Below are 21406 nucleotides of genomic sequence, written 5' to 3' on the forward strand. Positions count from 1 at the left end.
GTTCACCGCCGTTGCCTTGACTTTCTTTCATCTGAAGCTATTCTTGATCCACTTCAATCTGGCTTTCGCCCCCTTCATTCAACTGAAACAGTGCTTGCTAAAGTCGCCAATGATCTGTTCCTGGCCAGATCCAAAGGTCTCTATTCTATCCTCATCCTTCTCGATCTATCTGCTGCTTTTGACACTGTTGATCACAGCCTACTCCTTGATACGCTGTCCTCACTTGGATTTCAAGGCTCTGTTCTTTCCTGGTTTTCTTCTTATCTCTCCCAGCATACCTTTTGTGTATACTCTAGTGGATCCTCCTCTACTTCTATCCCACTGTCAGTTGGTGTACCCCAGGGATCTGTCCTGGGACCTCTTCTTTTCTTCATCTATACTTCTTCCCTTGGTACTCTGATCTCATCCCATGGTTTTCAGTATCATCTTTATGCTGATGACTCCCAGATCTACCTCTCCACACCAGAAATATCAGCCGAAATCCAGGCCAAAGAATCAGCCTGCCTGTCTGACATTCCTGCCTGGATGTCTCAGCGCCATCTGAAACTAAACATGACCAAGACTGAGCTTCTTATCTTTCCCCCATAACCAACCTCTCCTCCTCCACCATTCTCTATTTCTGTGGATAACACACACATCCTTCCTGTGTCATCAGCTCGTAACCTTGGGGTCATCTTCGACTCCTCCCTCTCCTTCTCTGCACATAGTCAGCAGACTGCTAAAACCTGTCATTTCTTTCTCTATAATATCAGCAAAATTCGCCCTTTCCTCTCTGAGCACACTACCAGAACCCTCATCCGCACTCTTATCACCTCTCACTTAGACTATTGCAACTTGCTTCTCACAGGTCTCCCACTTAGCCATCTCTTTCCTTTTCAAGCTGTTCAAAATTCTGCTGCACGACTAATATTCCGTCAGTGTCGTTACGCTCATATTAGCCCTCTCCTCAAGTCACTTCACTGGCTTCCTATCTGTTTCCGCGTACAATTCAAACTCCTTTATTGACCTATAAGTGCATTCGCTCTGCAGCTCCTCAGTACCTCTCCACTCTCATCTCTCCCTACATTCCTCCCCGGGAACTCCGTTCACTGGGTAAATTTCTCTTATCTGCACCCTTCTCCTCCACTGCTAACTCCAGACTCCGTTCCTTTTATCTTGCTGCACCATATGTCTGGAATAGACTTCCTGAGCCGGTAAGTCAAGCTCCATCTCTGGCCATCTTCAAATCTTAGCTAAAAGCCCACCTTTTTGATGCTGCTTTTAACTCCTAACCCTTATTCACTTGTTCAGAACCCTTATTTTATCATCCTCACTCTAATAATCCCTTATCTCTTGTTTGTCCTGTTTGTCTGTCCTAATTAGATTGTAAGCTCTGTCGAGCAGGGACTGTCTGTTCATGTTCAAGTGTACAGCACTGCATACATCTAGTAGTGCTTTAGAAATGATAAGTAGTAATAGTAGTAGAGATTGTCTGCCCTCACCTCAGGGAGAAAAGCTCGAGCTGTCTTTGTGTTCAACAGTGCTCCAATGAACTCCAATTTTTGAACTGGGGTGAGATGGGATTTGGTATAATTGATCACGAACCCCAGTAGTTCTAGCATCTGAATAGTCATTCGCATGGACTGCAGAGCACCCACCTCCGATGTGCTCTTCACCAGCCAATCGTCGAGATAAGGGAAGACATGCACTCCCAGTCTGCGTAGCGACGCTGCGACTACAGCCAGGCACTTAGTAAACACTCTGGGTGCAGACGCAAGAGACCAAAGGGCAGTACACAGTACTGAAAGTGCTGCGGTCCTGGCTGAAACCAAAGATACTTCCTGTGAGCTGGGAGTATCGAGATATGGGTATAAGCATCCTTTAAGTCCAAAGAGCATAGCCAATCGTTTTCCTGAATCATGGGAAGAAGGGTGCCCAGGGAAACCATCCTGAACTTTTCTCGGACTAGATAATTGTTCAGGCCCCTTAGGTCTAGGATAGGACGCATCCCTCCTATTTTCTTTTGAATAAGGAAGTACCTGGAATAGAATCCCAGCCCTTCTTCCCCTGGTGGAACGGGTTCGACCGCATTGGCCTTTAGAAGGGCGGAGAGTTCCTCTGCAAGTACCTGCCTGTGCTGGGAGCTGTAAGAATGAGCTCCTGGTGGGCAATTTGGAGGTTTAAATATCAGATTGAGGGTGTATCCTAACCAGACTATTTGAAGAACCCTTCGGTCGGAGGTTATGAGAGGCCACCTTTGATGAAAAAACATCAACCTCCCTCCTACCGGCAAGTTGTCCAGCACAGCACTTCGACAGAGGCTATGCTGAACTGGAGCCAGTCAAAAGCCCGTCCCTTGCTTTTGCTGGGGAGCAGAATGGGCCTTAGACGCACGCTGTTGACGAGAACGAGCGCGCTGGGGCTGAGCCTGGGCAGGCCACCGAGAAGCAGGAGTGTACCTACGCCTAGAGTAGGAATAGCGAGCACTTCTCTTTTCTCCAAAAAAAACCTCCTAGATGAGAAGGCTGTAGCAGAAGGCGCCGGTGGGAGAGAGAATCCATAGCATCATTATGCTTTTTAATCTGATTAACAAGCTCCTCTACTTTTTCTCCAAAAAGACTGCCCCCCCCCCCCCACCGGCAAGGAACATACGCCATCCGCTGCTGGACTGAATGATCCAGGTCAGAGACACGCTGCCATGAGAGTCTGCACATCACTATACCTTGAGCAGCGATCCTGGATGTAACATCAAAAGTGTCAAAAGTACTCCTAGCCAGGAACTTGCGACACGCCTTCTGCTGCCTGACCACCTGGCAAAAAGGCTCGGCAAACTCCGCAGGGAGCGCATCAACCAAGCTGGACAGTTGACTTAGAGTCCCGCAAGTGTATGCTCGTGAAGAGCTGGTATGAATGGATCTTGGACGCAAGCATAGCGGCCTGATACGTCTTTCTCCCAAAAGAATCAAGAGTCCTAGCTTCTCTGCCTGGGGGCGCTCTAGTACTCCTGCCTATCTTGAGAGCGGAATCCACCATCATGGAATTGTGGGGTAATTGGGAGGTTCACCGTGGATCCGATATTGGGATTCTGCTTTCTTAGGAACCACAGGGCCAGACAGAGGGGCGGATCAGTTTCTCATAAGGACTTCCTTCAGTACCTTATGGAGAGGGACTGTCACAGCATCTTTAGGTGGAGAAGAATAATCCAGGACTTCCAGCATGTCAGACCTGGGCTCTCATCCTCAACAGGGAAAGGAATAGCCGTAGCCATTTCCCGGACAAAAGAAGAAAAAGAAAAAAAAGAAAGACTCTCTGGTGGAGATAATGTCCACAATGGACAATTGGGCTAACTCTTTCCACCTGATATTAAATGCTGAAAAAAACCATTGTTTAATTCTGTCATCACAGTATAACAAATATAATCCCACCACTTTAAAATACTCCCAACCTTTCTTTACCTATCTCAGATAGTTTGAAACTTCTAGGGATCACAATTGATCGACATTTAACATTGGAGACTCAAGTGACCAACACAATAAAGAAAATGTTTTATTCAATGTGGAGACTCAAAAGAATAAAACCATTTTTTCCTCGTGATGTCTTCCGCAATCTGATACAATCTATGGCCCTAAGTCAGATGGACTACTGCAATGCTATATATATGCAGGATGCAAGGAACAACTACTAAAGAAATTACAAACAGCTCAAAATACTGCGGCTATACTGATCCTTGGAAAACCCAAATTTGAATCTGCAAAACCACTCCAAGAAATTCTGCACTGGCTCCCCGTTAAAGAACGAGTAGCCTTTAAAATATGCTCACTAATTCACACGATAATCTTCGGTGAAGTCCCAGAATATATGCTCAAATTAATTGACTTACCACCCAGAAACAGATTCAGTACCTCAAGATCATATCTGAACTTACACTACCCAGACTGTAATGGCCTTAAGTACAAATCAATTTACGCCACCAACTTTACATATATAGGCACCCAATTATGGAATGCTCTACCCAAACAAGTAAAATCTACCCAGAACTAACTAAATTTCCGAAAATTATTGAAATCAGAATTGTTTAAGAAGGCATATTCCCCAGGTTTAACCAAACTTGAATTAACTATTACTATAAATTCAGATCCAAGGACAATAATTACCTGTTTATTATCACTTGCATTTTGATGTTTAATTGTTATTTTATATCTTATTCTCAATTTGTATAATTGTTTTTCTTGTACTGTAGCTTGCACTACAGACTTTGTTAGCCACTTTGAGCCTGCGATCAGTGGAAAAATGTGGGATATAAATGTAATAATAATAAATAATCTTCTTTCCAATTCCAGCTGAGAAGGGTCAGAGGGAATCCCAAAAGACTCATCGGAAGAGAAGTACCTGGGATCTTCCTCTTAATTCCCATGAGCGCTCCTGCTCAGTGTCAGACGCAACCTGAGTGAAAGTACTCTGACAATGGACCTGTCTCAACGCCGAGGAACGATGTCCTCCGTGGCGATGTTGAGAAGTCGACACCCGATCCGACTGCGGCGAAGCTCTCTCCACTGACGTCGAAGGGGAGTTGACCTGGGTGGTAGCTGACGCAGATGCCGCAGGCAGCACCGGAGTCGGAGACCTCACCACAGGTGACGGGCCAGGCACCGCTACAGCAGATGACAGAGGACGCAAGCACCCCCGACATCGAAGCTGATTGTCGCAGTAAGATTTCCAGAATTTCTGGAAACAAGGCTCGGATACGCTCGTTGAGAACTGCCATCAGAAAAGACTGTGGGGCCGGTGGAACAGGCGGTGTCAGAATCTGTGGAGGCTCGGGAGCAGGTACCGGGTTGCTAGGAGACCGAAGCATCGGTACCTCCTGTATCGAGGGGGCGCGGTCCTCTCGGTACCGACGCTTCTCAGGTGCCAACTCTCTCGACACCCCAGAGCTCCCAGTACCGTGCGGAGAACGATGACGGTGCTTCTTAAACTTCGCTCAATGCCCGTCATCGAGACTCCTCTGTACCAATGAGGGAGACGTGGAATCCTCACGTCTCCTCGGGGCCAGGTCCGACAAAGGTCGGTCCCGGGGGGGCCTGCATAGCAGGAGGCCTCAAGACAGGTGGAGACCCACTCAACGTCTCACTGCTCCCAGCGCAAATTGGCCTCTCAGTAGCCATTACCTTGCTCCCCCACGTCGATGCTCCTGCTGACGCTGCCGAACTCGGCACCGATGTCAATGTCGAAGGACCAGACCCGGCTCCAAAAAGCTTTTCCTGTTGGGCCTCTCGAGACGCTTGGGTCCGTTTCTTCATACAAAGACACAGACTACAAGCAGCTGGGCTATGGTCAGGCCCAAGGCACTGGAGGAGTGGCCTAGTGGTTAGGGTGGTGGACTTTGGTCCTGGGGAACTGAGTTCGATTCCCACTTCAGGCACAGGTAGCTCCTTGTGACTCTGGGTAAGTCACTTAACCCTCCATTGCCCCAGGTACAAATAAGTACCTGTATACAATATGTAAGCCGCATTGAGCCTGCCATTGGCCTGCCATGAGTGGGAAAGCACGGGGTACAAATGTAACAAAAAATAAGAAAAAAATAAAAATACACCAAGCGTGGGTATCAGTACCTGAGATGGTCCGGTTGCACCGAGCACAACGTTTGAAGCTGCTGGGTGTCTTCGATGACATAGAAGAACACACAGCCTTGGCAAAATCAAACGACGCGATTTTGCCAAAAGGGAAGGGCACAAAAAGGGGAGAACCCGACCGTACAACCTAAAGGTCGGCTGCGTCGAAAATGAAAGGAAACTTTAAAACGGACAAAAAAGAATAAGAAAACTACAGGAAAATAATTGTTTTTAATATATCCTGAAATAAAAGAAAAAAAGCGAACAAGAATTGCGAAAGAAGTCTTCGTCCAGGGCCTGACAGAGCGGAGCAAAAAACACTGCCGTACCTAACCGTGGAGAAAAAAAAAAAAAAACTGAGGAGACACACTCGTGCAGCGGGCAGGATGTCGTTTGCGCATGTGCGGTCCGTCCTGCTTGTGCGACGGAATGTTCCCAAGAGTCTTTATTTTTGCTGGCAAAATTTCTTTCTGGTTCCTGGGCCGCCATGGACAACGACCCAATTGTGAGAACAAGCAGCCTGTTTGTCCTCGGAGAATACTTCTTTATGAAAAGGGTGGTGAATTTGTGGAACAGCCACCTGGTGAAAGTGGTGGAGACGAAAACAGTACCTGAATTCAAGAGAGCTCAGGGAGTGACAGGGAGAGTGGGTGGCATGGATGGGCAGACTGGATAGGCTATATGGTCTTTGCCAACATTTTTCTCTGTTTCCCCACAAGCAGGAGTTGCTCCTGCTTCCAGACCCCTCCCCCCCATGGCATCCCTAGGCTTGTCTTACAATCTCTGCTGTTCTAGGAGTGTAGATGGGGAAAGAAGTGGCCCCAGTTACACTTGCCCATTCTGATTCTGCTCTGACAGTCAAGGCTGACTCTCAGTGAGTTATGACCTCAGCTGTTGCTCTGAGTGTGGTACAAAGTCAGCCACTGTAAAAGCACTGTGGCTTTCAATTTCAGTGTTCATCAGCTGCAGGCCGTTGTGTGTGGAGCTTATTTTGCTTGGAGGTAAAGTACAGTCTTTCATTATTTGAATTATTATATTCTAGCTTGGATACTGTAGGTTTAGCAGACGGTTGTAGGCTCCGACAATTGCTAGCAGCCCTCACTGGTCCACATTCACAGAATCAAACCTCAGTTTTCTGTTTCGGCTTCAGCTGAAACCAGGTGATGAGTGTCGGCTGCAGTTTTGGTTTCAATCAAAAACTGAAAAATATCAGTTTCAGTCGGCCTTTACTCGTAGGCACTACTGCAGTGGTAGCTGACTGAAGGCTGCAAAACATAACTCAGATTTTCAAGATACCCAATGCAAATTTCACTCAAAGGTATTCAGGACAATTTTTTGGGGAATGGCCTGGAAGTTATTTTGCCACTTTGTTTCAGAATCCAGCGCATCAGGGGGTGTCTGGAGTGTCTGGAGCTCTTCCCTTCCATAAAGGTGCAGGGTAGAGGAGGGAAACTTGGAGAATGGCAGCTGTTACTTCTGTTGCATCTGTACCTGGCCTACTCCCATTCCACATTTCCACTTCCTTCCTGTCTACAAATCAAATCCAACTATATTCATTAGGGACAGACAGAAAACCCGTTTGCTGCACTTGACAAATGGAAATTTAATGCACTACTGCATCAAATATATACATTCCATGACTCTCTCAGCTTATAAGAAGCTCATTGACCACCCCTATTTATGTGATTTAGTTTTGTTTCTCAGCGACCATATGCACGCATTGTAAGTGAAAATTCAACTTACATTCAGCAGAAAACATGTATAAATCTTATACTGCTACAGGAAATCAGGTAGTACTTATAATCAAAACCTAACCAAGCTCATCAATGCTGGAACAGGAGCTTTTACATAGTAGAGAAAGAGAGAAAAAGATTTAGATTGACAAAAGTTAATGTTTAAAGTTCATCTACATTTATCTCATCATGCAAAAAAGACAAAAAAAAAAATCAAAAACCAAACTATTTAGTAACACAGCAGATGTCAGCAGATAAACCTGTATGGTCCATCCCGTCTGCCCAACAAGATACACTTATTATATATGGTATATATACCTGTTCTTGATTTATCCTTGCCATTTTTAGGGCAGACTGTAGAAGTCTGCCCGGCACTGGCCTTGTTCTGAAATTACTGAAGTTGTTATCAAAGCTCCACTCCGGCCCATCCAAATCTAATTCAGACTCCATCAGGGCACAGACCATAGAAATCAGGCCAGCACTGGCTTTCCTACCTAATCTCCCCTAAACTTCTTTGGATCTGATCCTTCTAAACAGGATTTCTTTGTGTTTGTCCTAGGCATTTTTGAATTCCGTTACTGTTTTCATCTCCACCACCTCCCGTGTGAGGGCATTCCAGGCATTTACCACCCTCTCAGTGAAAAAAATACTTTCCTGCAGCATTTAGTTTAACTACAGTGGGGATCATATTTTATGTAAACAAGTGGCTGGCAGATACACTGAGGGGGAGGCAAGGGGGCAAAATCCCTTCCAAAGGGGAGCCCGGCTCTGGCAAGCGTCTTCTTGCCTGCCTCCTTCCTGGTCTGTCTCTCTCCTGCTCCTGTGTGCGAGGAGGACCTGAATGATTGTGTTAATGAAATGATCTTGATTACCGGGTTAATGCAATCATCCGGGTTCCAGCACATAGGCGCAGGAGACACAGAACAAGGGCGGAACAGGAACTCTGCAGTCAGACACAGGAAGGTGAGCAGCCTGTACGTCTAACCCCCTCTTTGGCCGTTTTCAAGTCCAAACTTAAAGCCCACCTCCTTACCACTGTTTTTGACTCCTAACCACTGTTCACTTGCCCTATCCTTTCATCCTCACCTCTTTAGTCCCTTACCCTTAATTGTTCTGTCTGTCTGCCTGTCTTATCTAGATTGTAAGCTCGTTGAGCAGGGACTGTCTTTTTTGTGTATGGTGTACAGCGCTGTGTATGCCTTGTGGTGCTATAGAAATGATAAGTAGTAGTAGTAGGAGGAGGCAGCGGAGCACAGCAGCCTAGGTGTGTGTGTGGGAAGGCAGGCTCTGCTACCGTGGTGGTGGTGGTGGTGGGGGGGGGGGGGGGGGGCAGGCAGCAGTCCTGCTTGTGTCTCTGTGGCAAGCTATTATTCCTGGATCGGTCTGTTAAATGACAACACAGAGTGGATGAATCTCTATTAAACATATATAAAACCTGAGCTCCTTCAACCAGACAACTTTTGAAAATAATGCTCTGCTGAGCTAGTGTTTGTGTGTATCTTCCCCCACAGACACTGTGAAGGCTCAATTACTATGTAACTTTGCAAGTCTACTTTGAAAACATGCCTCATTGTAACCAAAATGAGAAAATCCCATTAGTACGTCTGGCCCATACCGTCTACCACTTTCCATGTCCCCAGCACCTTTCACCCACTCCCTGAACAATCGTCTCTTATTCCTAGTGAGGAAACATATTTTATCCGACGGAAACGCCTTTTTAACAAAATTCAGATCCAGGATGCCCAACCCTTTTTTAAAACGCGCATGAAACCAGAGTAAATGCAATATGCGCTTTCTTTTTTTTTTTTCCAAGAATTTTAAATTTCAATGTGACTGTTCAAATGAAACGTACACAAACGAGTAGTTGAAGAAGCCTCTGCGACTGCAGGCTTTTGTGACAGTTTAGGCAGTCTGTATTTAACTATCGTAAAGGCACACGAATAACCAACTGAACTGCTGCTGCAGCTAAGGCTTTTTGTTTTCCTCGCTGCTGCTGCTTTACTACGGCCAAGAGCCGCAGTGGAAGGGGCTGACCGGCCACCCGCAGAGTGACAAGGGCTGGGTTTTAGCGCACACCCTGACAGGAACCAACACAAACTAGAGCGAGCGTGTGAATAAGGAAAAGTCCATCCCGATGAACACAACACCAACCTCTCCGGAAACACTAACCCCACTTTAAAGTGAACGAGGCAAACAAACTGCAATTCAACCCACAGCTCCGGCGTACCAGGCCCATGCCCGGACTCGGTACTGCAGCCCAGCCCGGCCGTACGTACTCTGAGGACGTGGTATCCCTCGGTGCCTCCGCCCGGAATTTCCACGCTCTGCGAGGCTCCCATGGCTCCGGGCGGCCGGTGTACTGTCGGAACACGACCCTGTCTACCGGCACCGCTCCTCGCCACACCGCACTTGTTACGTGGCACTCTGAGGCGGCCGGAGGGGAATGCTGGGACGAGGGGCAGTCCGAAAGGCTGCGCTCCTCGCCATAGCGCCATCTGCAGGGCGCCAGGTGGACTCAGCGGGAAGCTGGAGGAAGGTTCGCAGGTGAGTTTGGCAAGGAGGTTTTATGACAGGAGACAGACAGCATGAGCCTATCTGGCCCATTCTGTGAGTTGAAGCCAGTGGGCGGAGCTGGCCGCCATATTGTGTGACCCAAACATTTTGAAGACACAATTGAAAATAAGAGCAAACTTGTGAGGTTTATATGACTGCCCATGGCCATGGGGCTTATTTTCAAAAGAAGGATTTCTTCTCAAAACGCAAAATCAGTATTTTCAAAACCTAGTTTGCAGACTTTTATCTATGCAATTCGTCTGCAGTGCGTTCAAACCACAAGGGGGTATATGGTCTGGAGGGCAGGCTTGGGGTGTTCCTAGCTTAGAACAAAAACATCTAGGGCTGAAACTTTAACGTTTTGGTCTAGACCTGCTTTTAGAATAAATATGGCATATAAAGGTGTCCTAAATAACCAGATGATCACTACAGAGAATCAGGGATGACCCCCCTCTCCCCTCCAAAGATGTGAGCAAAAATATTACCAGCCTTTATGACAGCTTCAGATGTTATAGCTAGGTCGTAAAAGCAGCAAGCAAGTCCCTGGAGTAGGTCAGTGATGTGTACTTTAGAGAGGAGGACCTAGGCCCTTATCCCACTCTACCTGTTACACTTGTGGTGGAAAGTGTGAGCCCTCCCTCAAATATAGTGACCTCTTCACCCATAAGGGCTATTTTAGTGGTGTACAGATGGGTACAGTAGGTTTTGGGAGACTGGGCGTCTAAATGGCAGATGACGTTTAATGTGAGCAAGTGCAAAGTGATGCATGTGGGAAAGAGGAACCCGAATTATAGCTATGTCATGCAAGGTTCCACGTTAGGAGTCACGGACCAAGAAAGGGAGCTAGGTGTCATCGTTGATGATACGTTGAAACCTTCTGCTCAGTGTGCTGCTGCGGCTAAGAAAGCAAATAGAATGTTAGGTATTATTAGGAAAGGGATGGAAAACAAAAATGAGGATGTTATAATGCCTTTGTTTCGCTCCATGGTGCGACCGCACCTCAAATATTGTGTTCAATTCTGGTCGCCGCATCTCAAAAAAGATATAGTGAAATTAGAAAAGGTGCAGAGAAGGGCAACTAAAATGATAAAGGGGATGGGACGACTTCCCTATGAGGAAAGGCTAAAGCGGCTAGGGCTCTTCAGCTTGGAGAAAAGGCGGCTGAGGGGAGATATGATAGAGGTCTATAAAATAATGAATGGAGTTGAACGAGTAGATGTGAAGCGTCTGTTCACGCTTTCCAAAAATACTAGGACTAGGGGGCATGCGATGAAGCTACAATGTAGTAAATTTAAAACAAATCGGAGAAAATGTTTCTTCACTCAACGTGTAATTAAACTCTGGAATTCGTTGCCAGAGAATGTGGTAAAGGCGGTTAGCTTAGAGGAGTTTAAAAAAGGTTTGGACGGCTTCCTAAAGGAAAAGTCCTTAGACCGTTATTAAATGGACTTGGGGAAAATCCACTATTTCTGGGATAAGCAGTATAAAATGATTTGTACATTTTTGGGATCTTGCCGGGTATTTGTGACCTGGATTGGCCACTGTTGGAAACAGGATGCTGGGCTCAATGGACCTTTGGACTTCCCAGTATGGCAATACTTATGTACTTATGTTTTGGAGGGATCAACATACATTATAAGGGGGTAATGTGCCCATTGCTCTTCTGGGATGTCTGTGTTGCCAATCTACTATGAATGATGGCTCCTCCTACATCCTAATAGCTTGATTTTCTACGTTTTTCACTTGGACTTTTTTTTTTTCCAAAATGTCCAAAAAGATAATTGCACAGAGCATGAAAACATCTTGCATGTGGCCATTTTCAGAAAAAAAAAGATAGACATTTTGCTGTTTCAAAAAAGGCTATAATTCCTATTCGGATTTAGGACATTTAGTGCAAAGTATCCAAAGCCCAACTTTGACATCATATTGAACATGCCCCGCCATGTGTGTGTGTTTTTTTTTATTTGACAGCTTTTTATTCTATTCTAATCAGGGTATTTATATCCCTCTAATATCAATAAAGAATGTAAGCGAGTTAAATAAGTTCAAAATATATGCTGGAAAGTTAGGAAGGCTTAAAAAATTAAAAAGATAAGTTTTCGATCTCTTACAAAATTATAGATAACTAGAAAGCATATGAACTTGTGTAAGTATAGAGTTCCAGTGATGTTCCTTGTTTGGCTGGCACCCAGGATGGATCGCCGCTGTGCACCCCCCACAATGCAGCATCGTCCCCTCCCCCCCCCAGGTGCATTGCCTCTTACTTCCTGGGGTACTTGGAGCAGCCGGGCGGATGTCGTCTCCGCCGGTTCCCTGCTCCCTCTGCACCCTCCCTGAAGCGTGCATCCTCGGTACGCCACTGTAGATTTCCACAATTTAGTGGCATGAAAGGACAAAAAGCCCTCATGAATTCTCTTATAACAAACTTTCCTAACAGATGGAAACCCCAACAACAGAGTAGAATAGAAACAAGAATTTTCTCCAAAGCACTGGATAAGCTATCAGCTGTGGAAGAAGAGAAGAACGGTGCTTCTGAAGAGAGTGAGAGCACACCGCCATCTTCTGGAGAATGCCTGCCTCTGACTTTGGGTTAAAGATTGAGCTGGTTTTATTAACCTTTATGGTGCCATGTGCATTTGTTCCGTATGGTGGGAAATAGTAAATAGAACACCCGTTTTTTTAGTGGTGAAGATTACAATATAGCCCCTGACACAGCCATTTGGGGTGGAACACGGCCTGTGTCAGGCATCACATTAGGTTGAATTCCTACAATAAAGATCTGTTTGTATCTATCTATGATCTGCTCTATTTGTTTCCACATTGGAGTTTGCGGATCGTCTGCCTTGTTGTTTCTTGGGATATACTAAATACAATACAAGCAGTCTTAAAGACTCTCCAAGCAGAAACTGGTAACCAATGTAGTCTTCTAAGCAATGGTATTACGTGATCATAACGTGAACAGCTGTAGATCATTTTGGCTGTAGTATTTTGCAATAATTTCAACTTGTTAATTAATCTTGAATTTAATCCACCATATAGAGCACTACAATAATCCAACTGAGGTAATACAATAGCCTGAACCAGCATGCAAAAATGTTCATTAAAAAAAAACCCCAAAACAGATCTAATCATTCTGAATTGATATAGTTTCAAAATATCTTCTTGCTCAGAGCCGGGATGTTTCTTAAAGCTGCCCCCTACAAAAATCAAGCCTCCTATGGCTCCGAAAACAAGTCTGCCATTCTGGAGCACCCGTAGCCCTCCCAAAGACCCCCCTCCAGAGGTTAAAAAACCTTGGTTTACATTTTGGAATCTTTCAAATAAATAAAAAAGCTGTCAAACAAAAAGAAACACATAGGCAGTCATAAACCTCACAAATTTGCTATTATTTTCAATAGCGTCTGCAAATGTTTAGGGGTCACACAATAATGCTTCAACTTTTTGATGTCATGCCTTCTCCTGTCATAAAACCTCCTTGATGTTTTGTCTGGCTCCGTAAAAAGGTATGCTGGAGTCAAAATGTTTAAAGACGGGGGTTTGCCGACTCATGAATATAGTTTTGTCTTTGTTTTTTTATTTTTTTATTTATAACCATTTAAATTTTTACAAGCGATAAAACTACTTGCTGGAAATAAAGAGAAAATAATATATAGGAATTATTTCAGTCAGGTAATTCTATTCTCTTCCTTAGACCACTAAGAGGCAGATGCAGCAACCAAACGTAAAAAAATCTAAATCGTTAAAGTCCCTAACGATTTTAAAATAACGAAAAATGCACCAAAAAAAAAAGTCACACATGCTGAGATCGGTAGTGAAACGTACAATGTATCAAAGAATCACAATACACATCGTTAATCGGCCCCCAAATCATGCGCAGAGCAGCCAAGCGTTATGTTAGCTGCTCTGCGCATGCCACAAACAGTCAAAACACAGTCAAATCGCAAGCACATGGCTCCCAAATAAAAACAAAAATAAAAAAAAGGGTCGGGAGGGGGCAAGGGCGCTCATCAGGAGCGTCCTGTACAGACGGCCTTGCCCCCCCCCCCCCGCTGCTCCCCACTTTCCGCCGCTCCCCCCACCCCGAAAAAGCAAAATTCTAGCAGCCCCTGCCCCCTCCCCACTTTCCGCCGCTCCCCCCACCCCGAAAAAGCAAACTTCTAGAAGCCCCTGCCCCCCTCCCTTCCTCACTACTCTCTCACCTCAGCTCCGCCTCCCGACATCCTCCGTCCGTGCCCCGCCCCCTTTTGGGGTCGTCGCCGCCATTCCCCTCCTCCATCGGGCCCCCCTTCCTCTTACCGGGCCCGTGCAGCGCCTCTCTCCTCTGTCCGAAGGCGCTGCACGGGCAAGAAGAAAGCTGAATCAGCTGATGCCTGCCTTCGCCTAGCTTCGATAGAGCGTCTTTCTCCTCCTGGGCCCGCCCCTGTCTGACGTCAGTAACCTACGTAGGTTACTGACGTCAGACAGGGGCGGGCGCAGCAGAAGAAAGACGCGCCATCGTGAAGGCAGGCATCAGCTGATTCAGCTTTCTTCTTGCCCGTGCAGCGCCTTCGGACAGAGGAGAGAGGCGCTGCACGGGCCCGGTAAGAGGAAGGGGGGCCCGATGGAGGAGGGGAATGGCGGCGACGACCCCAAAAGGGGGCGGGGCACGGATGGAGGATGTCGGAGGCGGAGCTGAGGTGAGAGAGTAGTGAGGAAGGGAGGGGGGCAGGGGCTTCTAGAAGTTTGCTTTTTCGGGGTGGGGGGAGCGGCGGAAAGTGGGGAGCAGCGGGGGGGGGGCAAGGCCGTCCGTACAGGACGCTCCTGATGAGCGCCCTTGCCCCCTCCCGATCCTTTTTTATTTTTATTTTTTTATGTGTTTTCTGAGGTCCTTTGGACCAATCACAGCGCTTTTAGCTCTGCTAATGCGCTGGGATTGGCTCAAAGTTTGTTTATTTTTTCACTTAACACTTTTTCCTGCCACGGAGCTGTCCTAATGAGAGGTCCAGACCTCTCGTTAGTTTTCCTGCCTTTTTCCTGCGTAAAGGCAATCGGAAAAGGTTAGTGCATGTCGTTTCAATGGGGTTTTCACACTAATTGCTCATCTCCATTCCGTTTTCGTTAGCTGCTACTGTCGTCGGAAAATAGGCTTAAGTGCATGGAAAGGATAGGAAATTCTTCCCTGAGGGCTCATTTAACGATGAAAAACGTTTAGTGCATCTACCTCTAAATAGGGAGAGTGAAACAAGACATGGAGATCAATTAAACAGTAAACAGAAAAAAAAACCTGTGGTATAACCTGATTATCCCCGGATATTACTCATCTAATTCATTATTCCACATTGATCATCTGGTTGGCTTCTTCAAGGCCAATATGGTGTATATGCAGATCATTTCATTGAAAACATACTTATTGTCCAATATTAGGCTGTTTTGTCTTTAACTGAACCACATTTTGCCCTCTCTACCTTGTACACAGCTGGTATTGCTATATGGAGATCCACTCAGTATAAATTCAGACATAATTCCTCATTAGTGAGTATTGTAGCCTAAACCCGAGGAGAATTGGAGAAACAACCCTGTTTGCACGTGACCCCTTGGTACGCCACTGGGTGGATGTGAAGCGTCTGTTCACGCTTTCCAAAAATACTAGGACTAGGGGGCATGCAATGAAACTACAGTGTAGTAAATTTAAAACAAATCGGAGAAAATGTTTCTTCACCCAACACATAATTAAACTCTGGAATTCGTTGCCAGAGAATGTGGTGAAGGCGGTTAGCTTGATAGAGTTTAAAAAGGGGCTAGACGGTTTCCTAAAGGACAAGTCCATAAACCACTACTAAATGGACTTGGGAAAAATCCACAAATTCCAGGAATAACATGTATAGAATGTTTGTACGTTTGGGAAGCTTGCCAGGTGCCCTTGGCCTGGATTGGCCGCTGTCGTGGACAGGATGCTGGGCTCGATGGACCCTTGGTCTTTTCCCAGAGTGGCATTACTTATGTACTTATGATTTCTTTTACTGACATGCCACTTGGTAACCCTAGTAAGGGAAAGTTGCCAGCTGTCAATTTTAATCTAGATAGGTTGGCCCTCGACACAAGTTCAAACCTAGCAATACATCAAGTCTGTTTTTTAGCAGCCTTTGGCTAGCTTCCAGTTGGTAAGTGGATTGCACCGTTGCACCCAAAGTTGCTGGATCAAATATATCTTGGTTAGCTGTGTTGTAAAGAGGTACAAATTATCAAGCCATTAAAGTTATCTAAATTTACAGGTAAATGAAGGAGGAGGTAAGGGAGCAATGGTGAGATATGTACCTGGGAGCATTTATTTGAAGTCCACTGCAGTGCCCCCTAGGATGCCCCATTGCTGTCCTGGGATGCCTGTGTGTCCAGTCTTCTAAGAATACTGACTCCTCCTACATCCCAATGGCTTGATTTTGTGCATTTTTCACTTGGACTTTTTTTTTTAATGGACCAAAAAGATAAATGCACAGAGCACAAAAACATCTAACAAATAGCCATTGAAAAAAAGAGAGATAAACCTTTTTCTGTTTTGAAAATGTCTATATTCCCCAATTGAATTTTGGACTTTTTAGCAAAATGCCCAAAGTTGGACTTAGATGTCATATCGAAAATGATCTTCTTAATCTCTGTCTTTACCTGCCAATGTTGAGGCACAGACCACAGAAGACTGCCCAGCACCGGTTCTACTTCTCAACTACTGGAGTTGCTGTCGAAGCCCACCGCAGCCTTAATCCTATCTGTTTTTGCCATGTACGAGACCCAGACTGTAGAAGTCTGCCTGTAATTGGTCTTACTTACCAACCTCTGAAACTACCATCAGAGCTCACTGCAGCTATGAGATTATTTAAGTTTTGCTTTCATTGGATTCCATCCTTTTTCTGTACAGTGTTCCTCTGTATTTATCTCACGCATTCTTGAATTCTGTCACCGTTTTTTGTCTTCATAGCCTCCCACGGGAGGACATTCCAGTCATTCACCTCCTTTTCTGAGAAAAAGTATTTACAGACATTGCTCCTAAGTTACCCACTCTGCAAGCTCAACTCATGACTTCTAGTTCTACTGCTTCCCTGTCTCAGAAAAAGATTAGTTTACATATTAATACCTTTTAAGCAGTGGCATAGCGAGAAGGCAATTTTTGGGTGGTCCTACAGGTTGGATGGGAGGGCACTAGAGATAAACCTGACACCTGATGCACCCATGCGCCGTCCCAGCTCCACCCCTACCTCATTCCTAATAATTTCAATAAGTACATAAGTATTGCCATACTGGGACAGACCAAAGGTCCATCAAGTCCAGCATCCTGTTTTTAACAGTGGCCATTCCAGGTCACAAGTACTTGGCAAGATCCCAAAAAAGTACAATACATTTTATGCTGCTTATCCTAGAAATAAGCAGTGGATTTTCCCCAAGTCCATTTTAATAATGGTCTATGGACTTTTCCTTTAGGTAGCCATCCAAACCTTTTTTAAACCCCGCTAAGCTAACTGCTTTTACTACATTCTCTGGCAACGAATTCCAGCGTTTAATTACACATTGAGTGAAGAAAAAATTTCTCCAATTTGTTTTAAATTTACTACTTTGTAGCTTCATCGTGTGCCCCCTAGTCCAAGTATTTTTGTAAAGAGTAAACAAGCGATTCATGTCTACCCATTCCACTCCACTCAGTATTTTATAGACCTTTATCATATCTCCCCTTAGCTGTCTTTTCTCCTAGCTGAAGAGCCCTAGCTGCTTCAGCGTTTCCTCATAGGGAAGTCTTCCCATCCCATTTATCATTTTCGTCACCCTTCTCTGTACCTTTTCTAATTCCACTATATCTTTTTTGAGATGCAGCACCCAGAATTGAACACAATATTTGAGAGTAGCAGTGCAGGCTTCAGTGGCTGCAAGCCATGTTGAGGGTTAGGAGAAGTACAAGAGGCTGCACTCTTCATCCCCCATTGAGCCATAGGGGCTCATTTTCAAAGCACTTAGCCTCCCAAAGTTCCATAGAAACCTATGGAACTTAGCCTCCCAAAGTGCTTTGAAAATATGCCTCATAGTCTCCCAACACACATATGTTTCCCCCAAATATTCTGCATCCATAGAACCCCATGGCCCTTTCCCAACAGTGGATGCAGAGAAGAGCTAGGACATTTCCCCATAAAACTCACCATACAAAAATTGTTGTTTCTAGTGTTATCTCAACAACAAGCTTTTTTTTTTTTTATATATCATTTTTATTGATGGTCATAAGTTTACAAGTGATAATGAAGTGAAGAAATGCATTACATTGCGAGTATATTTCAAACAACTTAACAAACATCCAACTTATTCAAACTGGCCATCCATAATTTTGTTCTTTCCCGCTCAACAACAAGCTTTTTATAAAGTAATACAAAAGTCTATCAAACAAAAAGTCACCCAGAACCTAGAGCAAATCTACCATGCCAACATTAACATTCAAAACAAGGATCCTACCTATGATACTATGATATTACATTGGAGCCCTAAAATATCAATATATCTATCAAGAAACCTGAACAAACCTGCCATGAGTGGGAAAGCATGGGGTACAAATGTAACAAAACAAACAAACAAACAAACAAACAAAAAAACAACAACAAATCACTATAGAATACTACTTAGAAAATTCATGCTAACAGAATACCTCAGTCACACACACAGAACACAAATATCAAATACAGAATAAGTGACTGACCATAAACATAAATTACATTGAAACCCCAAGAAGCTAGACCTTGAATGCAATACAACAACAGAGAAATAGAAAGAGATGCATTTCTTCCTACACTGTGCAAAATATAAAGAAAGTACATGTCAGAGATGGTGTTAGGGAGAGCCCTAAGCCTGCCAGAAGCTGATGAAGATGCAGCCTGGTAGTAAGCTTTGGGGTTCCCTCCCAAATTTCTGCCCTAGGCCCCAGTCATGTCTAGCACACCTCTCCCTTCCCTGCAGCCCCCTCCTCCCACACCAAGTCCAGCACACCTCTCCCTTCCCTGCAGCCCCCTCCTCCCACAACAAGTCCAGCACATCTCTCCTTCCCAGCCCCCCCCTCCCACAACAAGTCCAGCACATCTCTCCCTTCCTAGCAGCCCCCCCCACAAGTCCAGCACATCTCTCCCTTCTCAGCAGCCCTCTCCTCCCACAAGTCCAGCACATCTCTCCCTTCCCAGCAGCCCCCTCCTCCCACAAGTCCAGCACATCTCTCCCTTCCCTACAGCCCCCTCCTCCATCGTCTGACACACCTCCCCATTCTCTGCAGCCCCCCTCCTCCCACAACAGCACATCTCTCCCTTCCCTGCAGCCCTCCCATAAGTCCAGCACATCTCTCCCTTCCCAGCAGCCCCCTCCTCCCACAAGTCCAGCACATCTCTCTCTTCCCTACAGCCCCCTCCTCCATCGTCTGACACACCTCCCCATTCTCTGCAGCCCCCCCTCCTCCCACAACAGCACATCTCTCCCTTCCCTGCAGCCCTCCCACAAGTCCAGCACATCTCTCCCTTCCCAGCAGCCCCCTCCTCCCACAACAGCACATCTCTCCCTTCCCTACAGCCCCCTCCTCCATCGTCTGACACACCTCCCCATTCTCTGCAGCCCCCCTCCTCCCACAACAGCACATCTCTCCCTTCCCTGTAGCCACAGCCCCCCTCCTTCCACAATATGTCCAGCAGACCTCTTCCTTCCCCAAGTCCAGCCACCCACCCACAATTGAGCATCCCTAGCTAGCTTCCCTCCCACATGTCTGGGATGATGGACTGAGGACACAGTGGAGAATGAGATAAAAAAAAGGAAAAGCCAACAAAGAAAAACAAGGTTGTTGGAATAGCAGAGTTGGCAGGGAAGAAAGCTGATGAAAGTGATTGCAGAGGGCTAGATCAGAGAATGGCAGAGAGATGAACAAGTGCAATCCAGGGCAGAAATAAGGGATAAGTTAAGTAAAAAAGAAAGACTATTATTTTCCAGTAACATGTGACTCAAATAAGCTGGCAACATGTAAACAGAGGAGAGGCAGGAGGGAGTGTGGCCTGATAAAGCACAGGTGAGAGAAGTAGACAGTAATTCAGGATGGAGTAGTTAGGCTTTCAATGATCCCTCCTAATTTACGGTCTGCCCCATAGGCTGAGTTTTATAGGAAGCTGCATTCAGTATTCATATCCCTTAAATGGCCAGAAATCATGTCCCATCTCTATTCAGCAGGACTGATCCAGACCCTTTGCTTTTACTTAGCTAATTATCCACTTCAAAATTCTTTATTCATTGGTTTAATTATCTTTCAGACCATTAGGCCACAAAGATTTATCACAGCCCACTTAATTTCAGAGAACAATTTGGAGTAAGGTTCCATAATGTTTGCCTGCTATGCAAAGCAGTTCTTAAATTATTGCTCACTAAGGCCCTGATGCTTAAAGCAACGGTGCTATAGCAAACATCATCCGCCCCATACCGCAGGAACAGAGCAGAAAAATAGCCCTCCAATGCTCAAAGCTAACGGCATTCAAATTATTTGCACACTGTGAGACTGAAAGTAAGGAGGAGGAACATGGCTGGTGCACGCGCACAAGAGTTTTGCAGTAAATGCAGCTCTTGTGCGCATGCGCCAGGCAAACCCTGAAGTGAAGCACACATCGGCACTGTTCTTCTGCAGCATTAAATATAAGCATTTCAACAATTTTTCCCATTTGAAAGGCTCATATTTAAGTGTAGAAAACAGGCGCTAATGTGTGCTTTTGCTTTCAGGTTTGCTCGGGCTCGCACTCATTTGTTTTTCAGTAGCGATGCTTAGAGACTTGCATGGGCTTGCTTCGCTTCCAAAACAATGAAAATGGACAGATTTTAAAGAGAAAATCACAAGAAATCCTCTCTTCAAACCCCCCCCCCCCCCCCAATGCTGGCATTATTTATCCAGCGGTAAGAGGAGGGTTTGTTTGTGCACTGTTCTCTGAACATTGGAAGGGCATAGCAAATGACCTCATTAACATCCATTTGACTACGTTTAAATATAATTTGTGGCCATCTCAGGTGCACACGCTGTTTCTTGCACTAAAGCCCTCTGAGCATTCTGTGCAAATTAACGCTGCTACTGGTCCAGCGCTAATCAGCTCTAATGCTGGCATTGGGTCCTGAGCATCAGGGCCCAAGTTCCACATACAGGGCAAATAGCACAGCTATCCCTCCTCTTGGGTACTAGGGGCCCTGTTTACTAAGGTGCACTAAGGGCGCGCTACCATGGGTGTCTCTAGCATTTAACGTGCACTAAAATTAGCATGCGATAAAAACGCTAGCATGCCTTAGTAAACAGGGCCTTAGGTGTTTTAACAATAACCATCTCTCTGACCTCATGTGCAACTTTCTTTAAATTGGTCACCTTATTTTCTAACTCCACTTACTCTTTTACCTATCAATATGTTCCATCTTTGCTTATACCCTACACTGTCAATTAAAATGTTCTATTACATATTGTCTTGACATTGTAAGTAGTATACTATCTAGCTTATTTTCGAAAGAGAAAAATGCCTATAGTGC

General features: G+C 45.4%; 1 protein-coding gene across 1 annotated transcript in view; it reads right to left on the reverse strand.

The window, feature by feature from the left end:
* GORASP2 (golgi reassembly stacking protein 2) overlaps positions 1–9841 on the reverse strand; it is a 60390-nt gene extending 50549 nt beyond the window's left edge. Inside the window, exon 1 of the mRNA XM_030208921.1 lies at positions 9601–9841. Coding sequence (XP_030064781.1) covers positions 9601–9819 — 219 coding nt within the window. The 5' untranslated portion in view covers positions 9820–9841. The remainder of the gene's footprint in view (positions 1–9600) is intronic.
* Positions 9842–21406: the final 11565 nt, after the last annotated feature.

This window comes from Microcaecilia unicolor, chromosome 7 (genome assembly GCF_901765095.1).
Source record: "Microcaecilia unicolor chromosome 7, aMicUni1.1, whole genome shotgun sequence".
Taxonomy (NCBI): domain Eukaryota; kingdom Metazoa; phylum Chordata; class Amphibia; order Gymnophiona; family Siphonopidae; genus Microcaecilia; species Microcaecilia unicolor.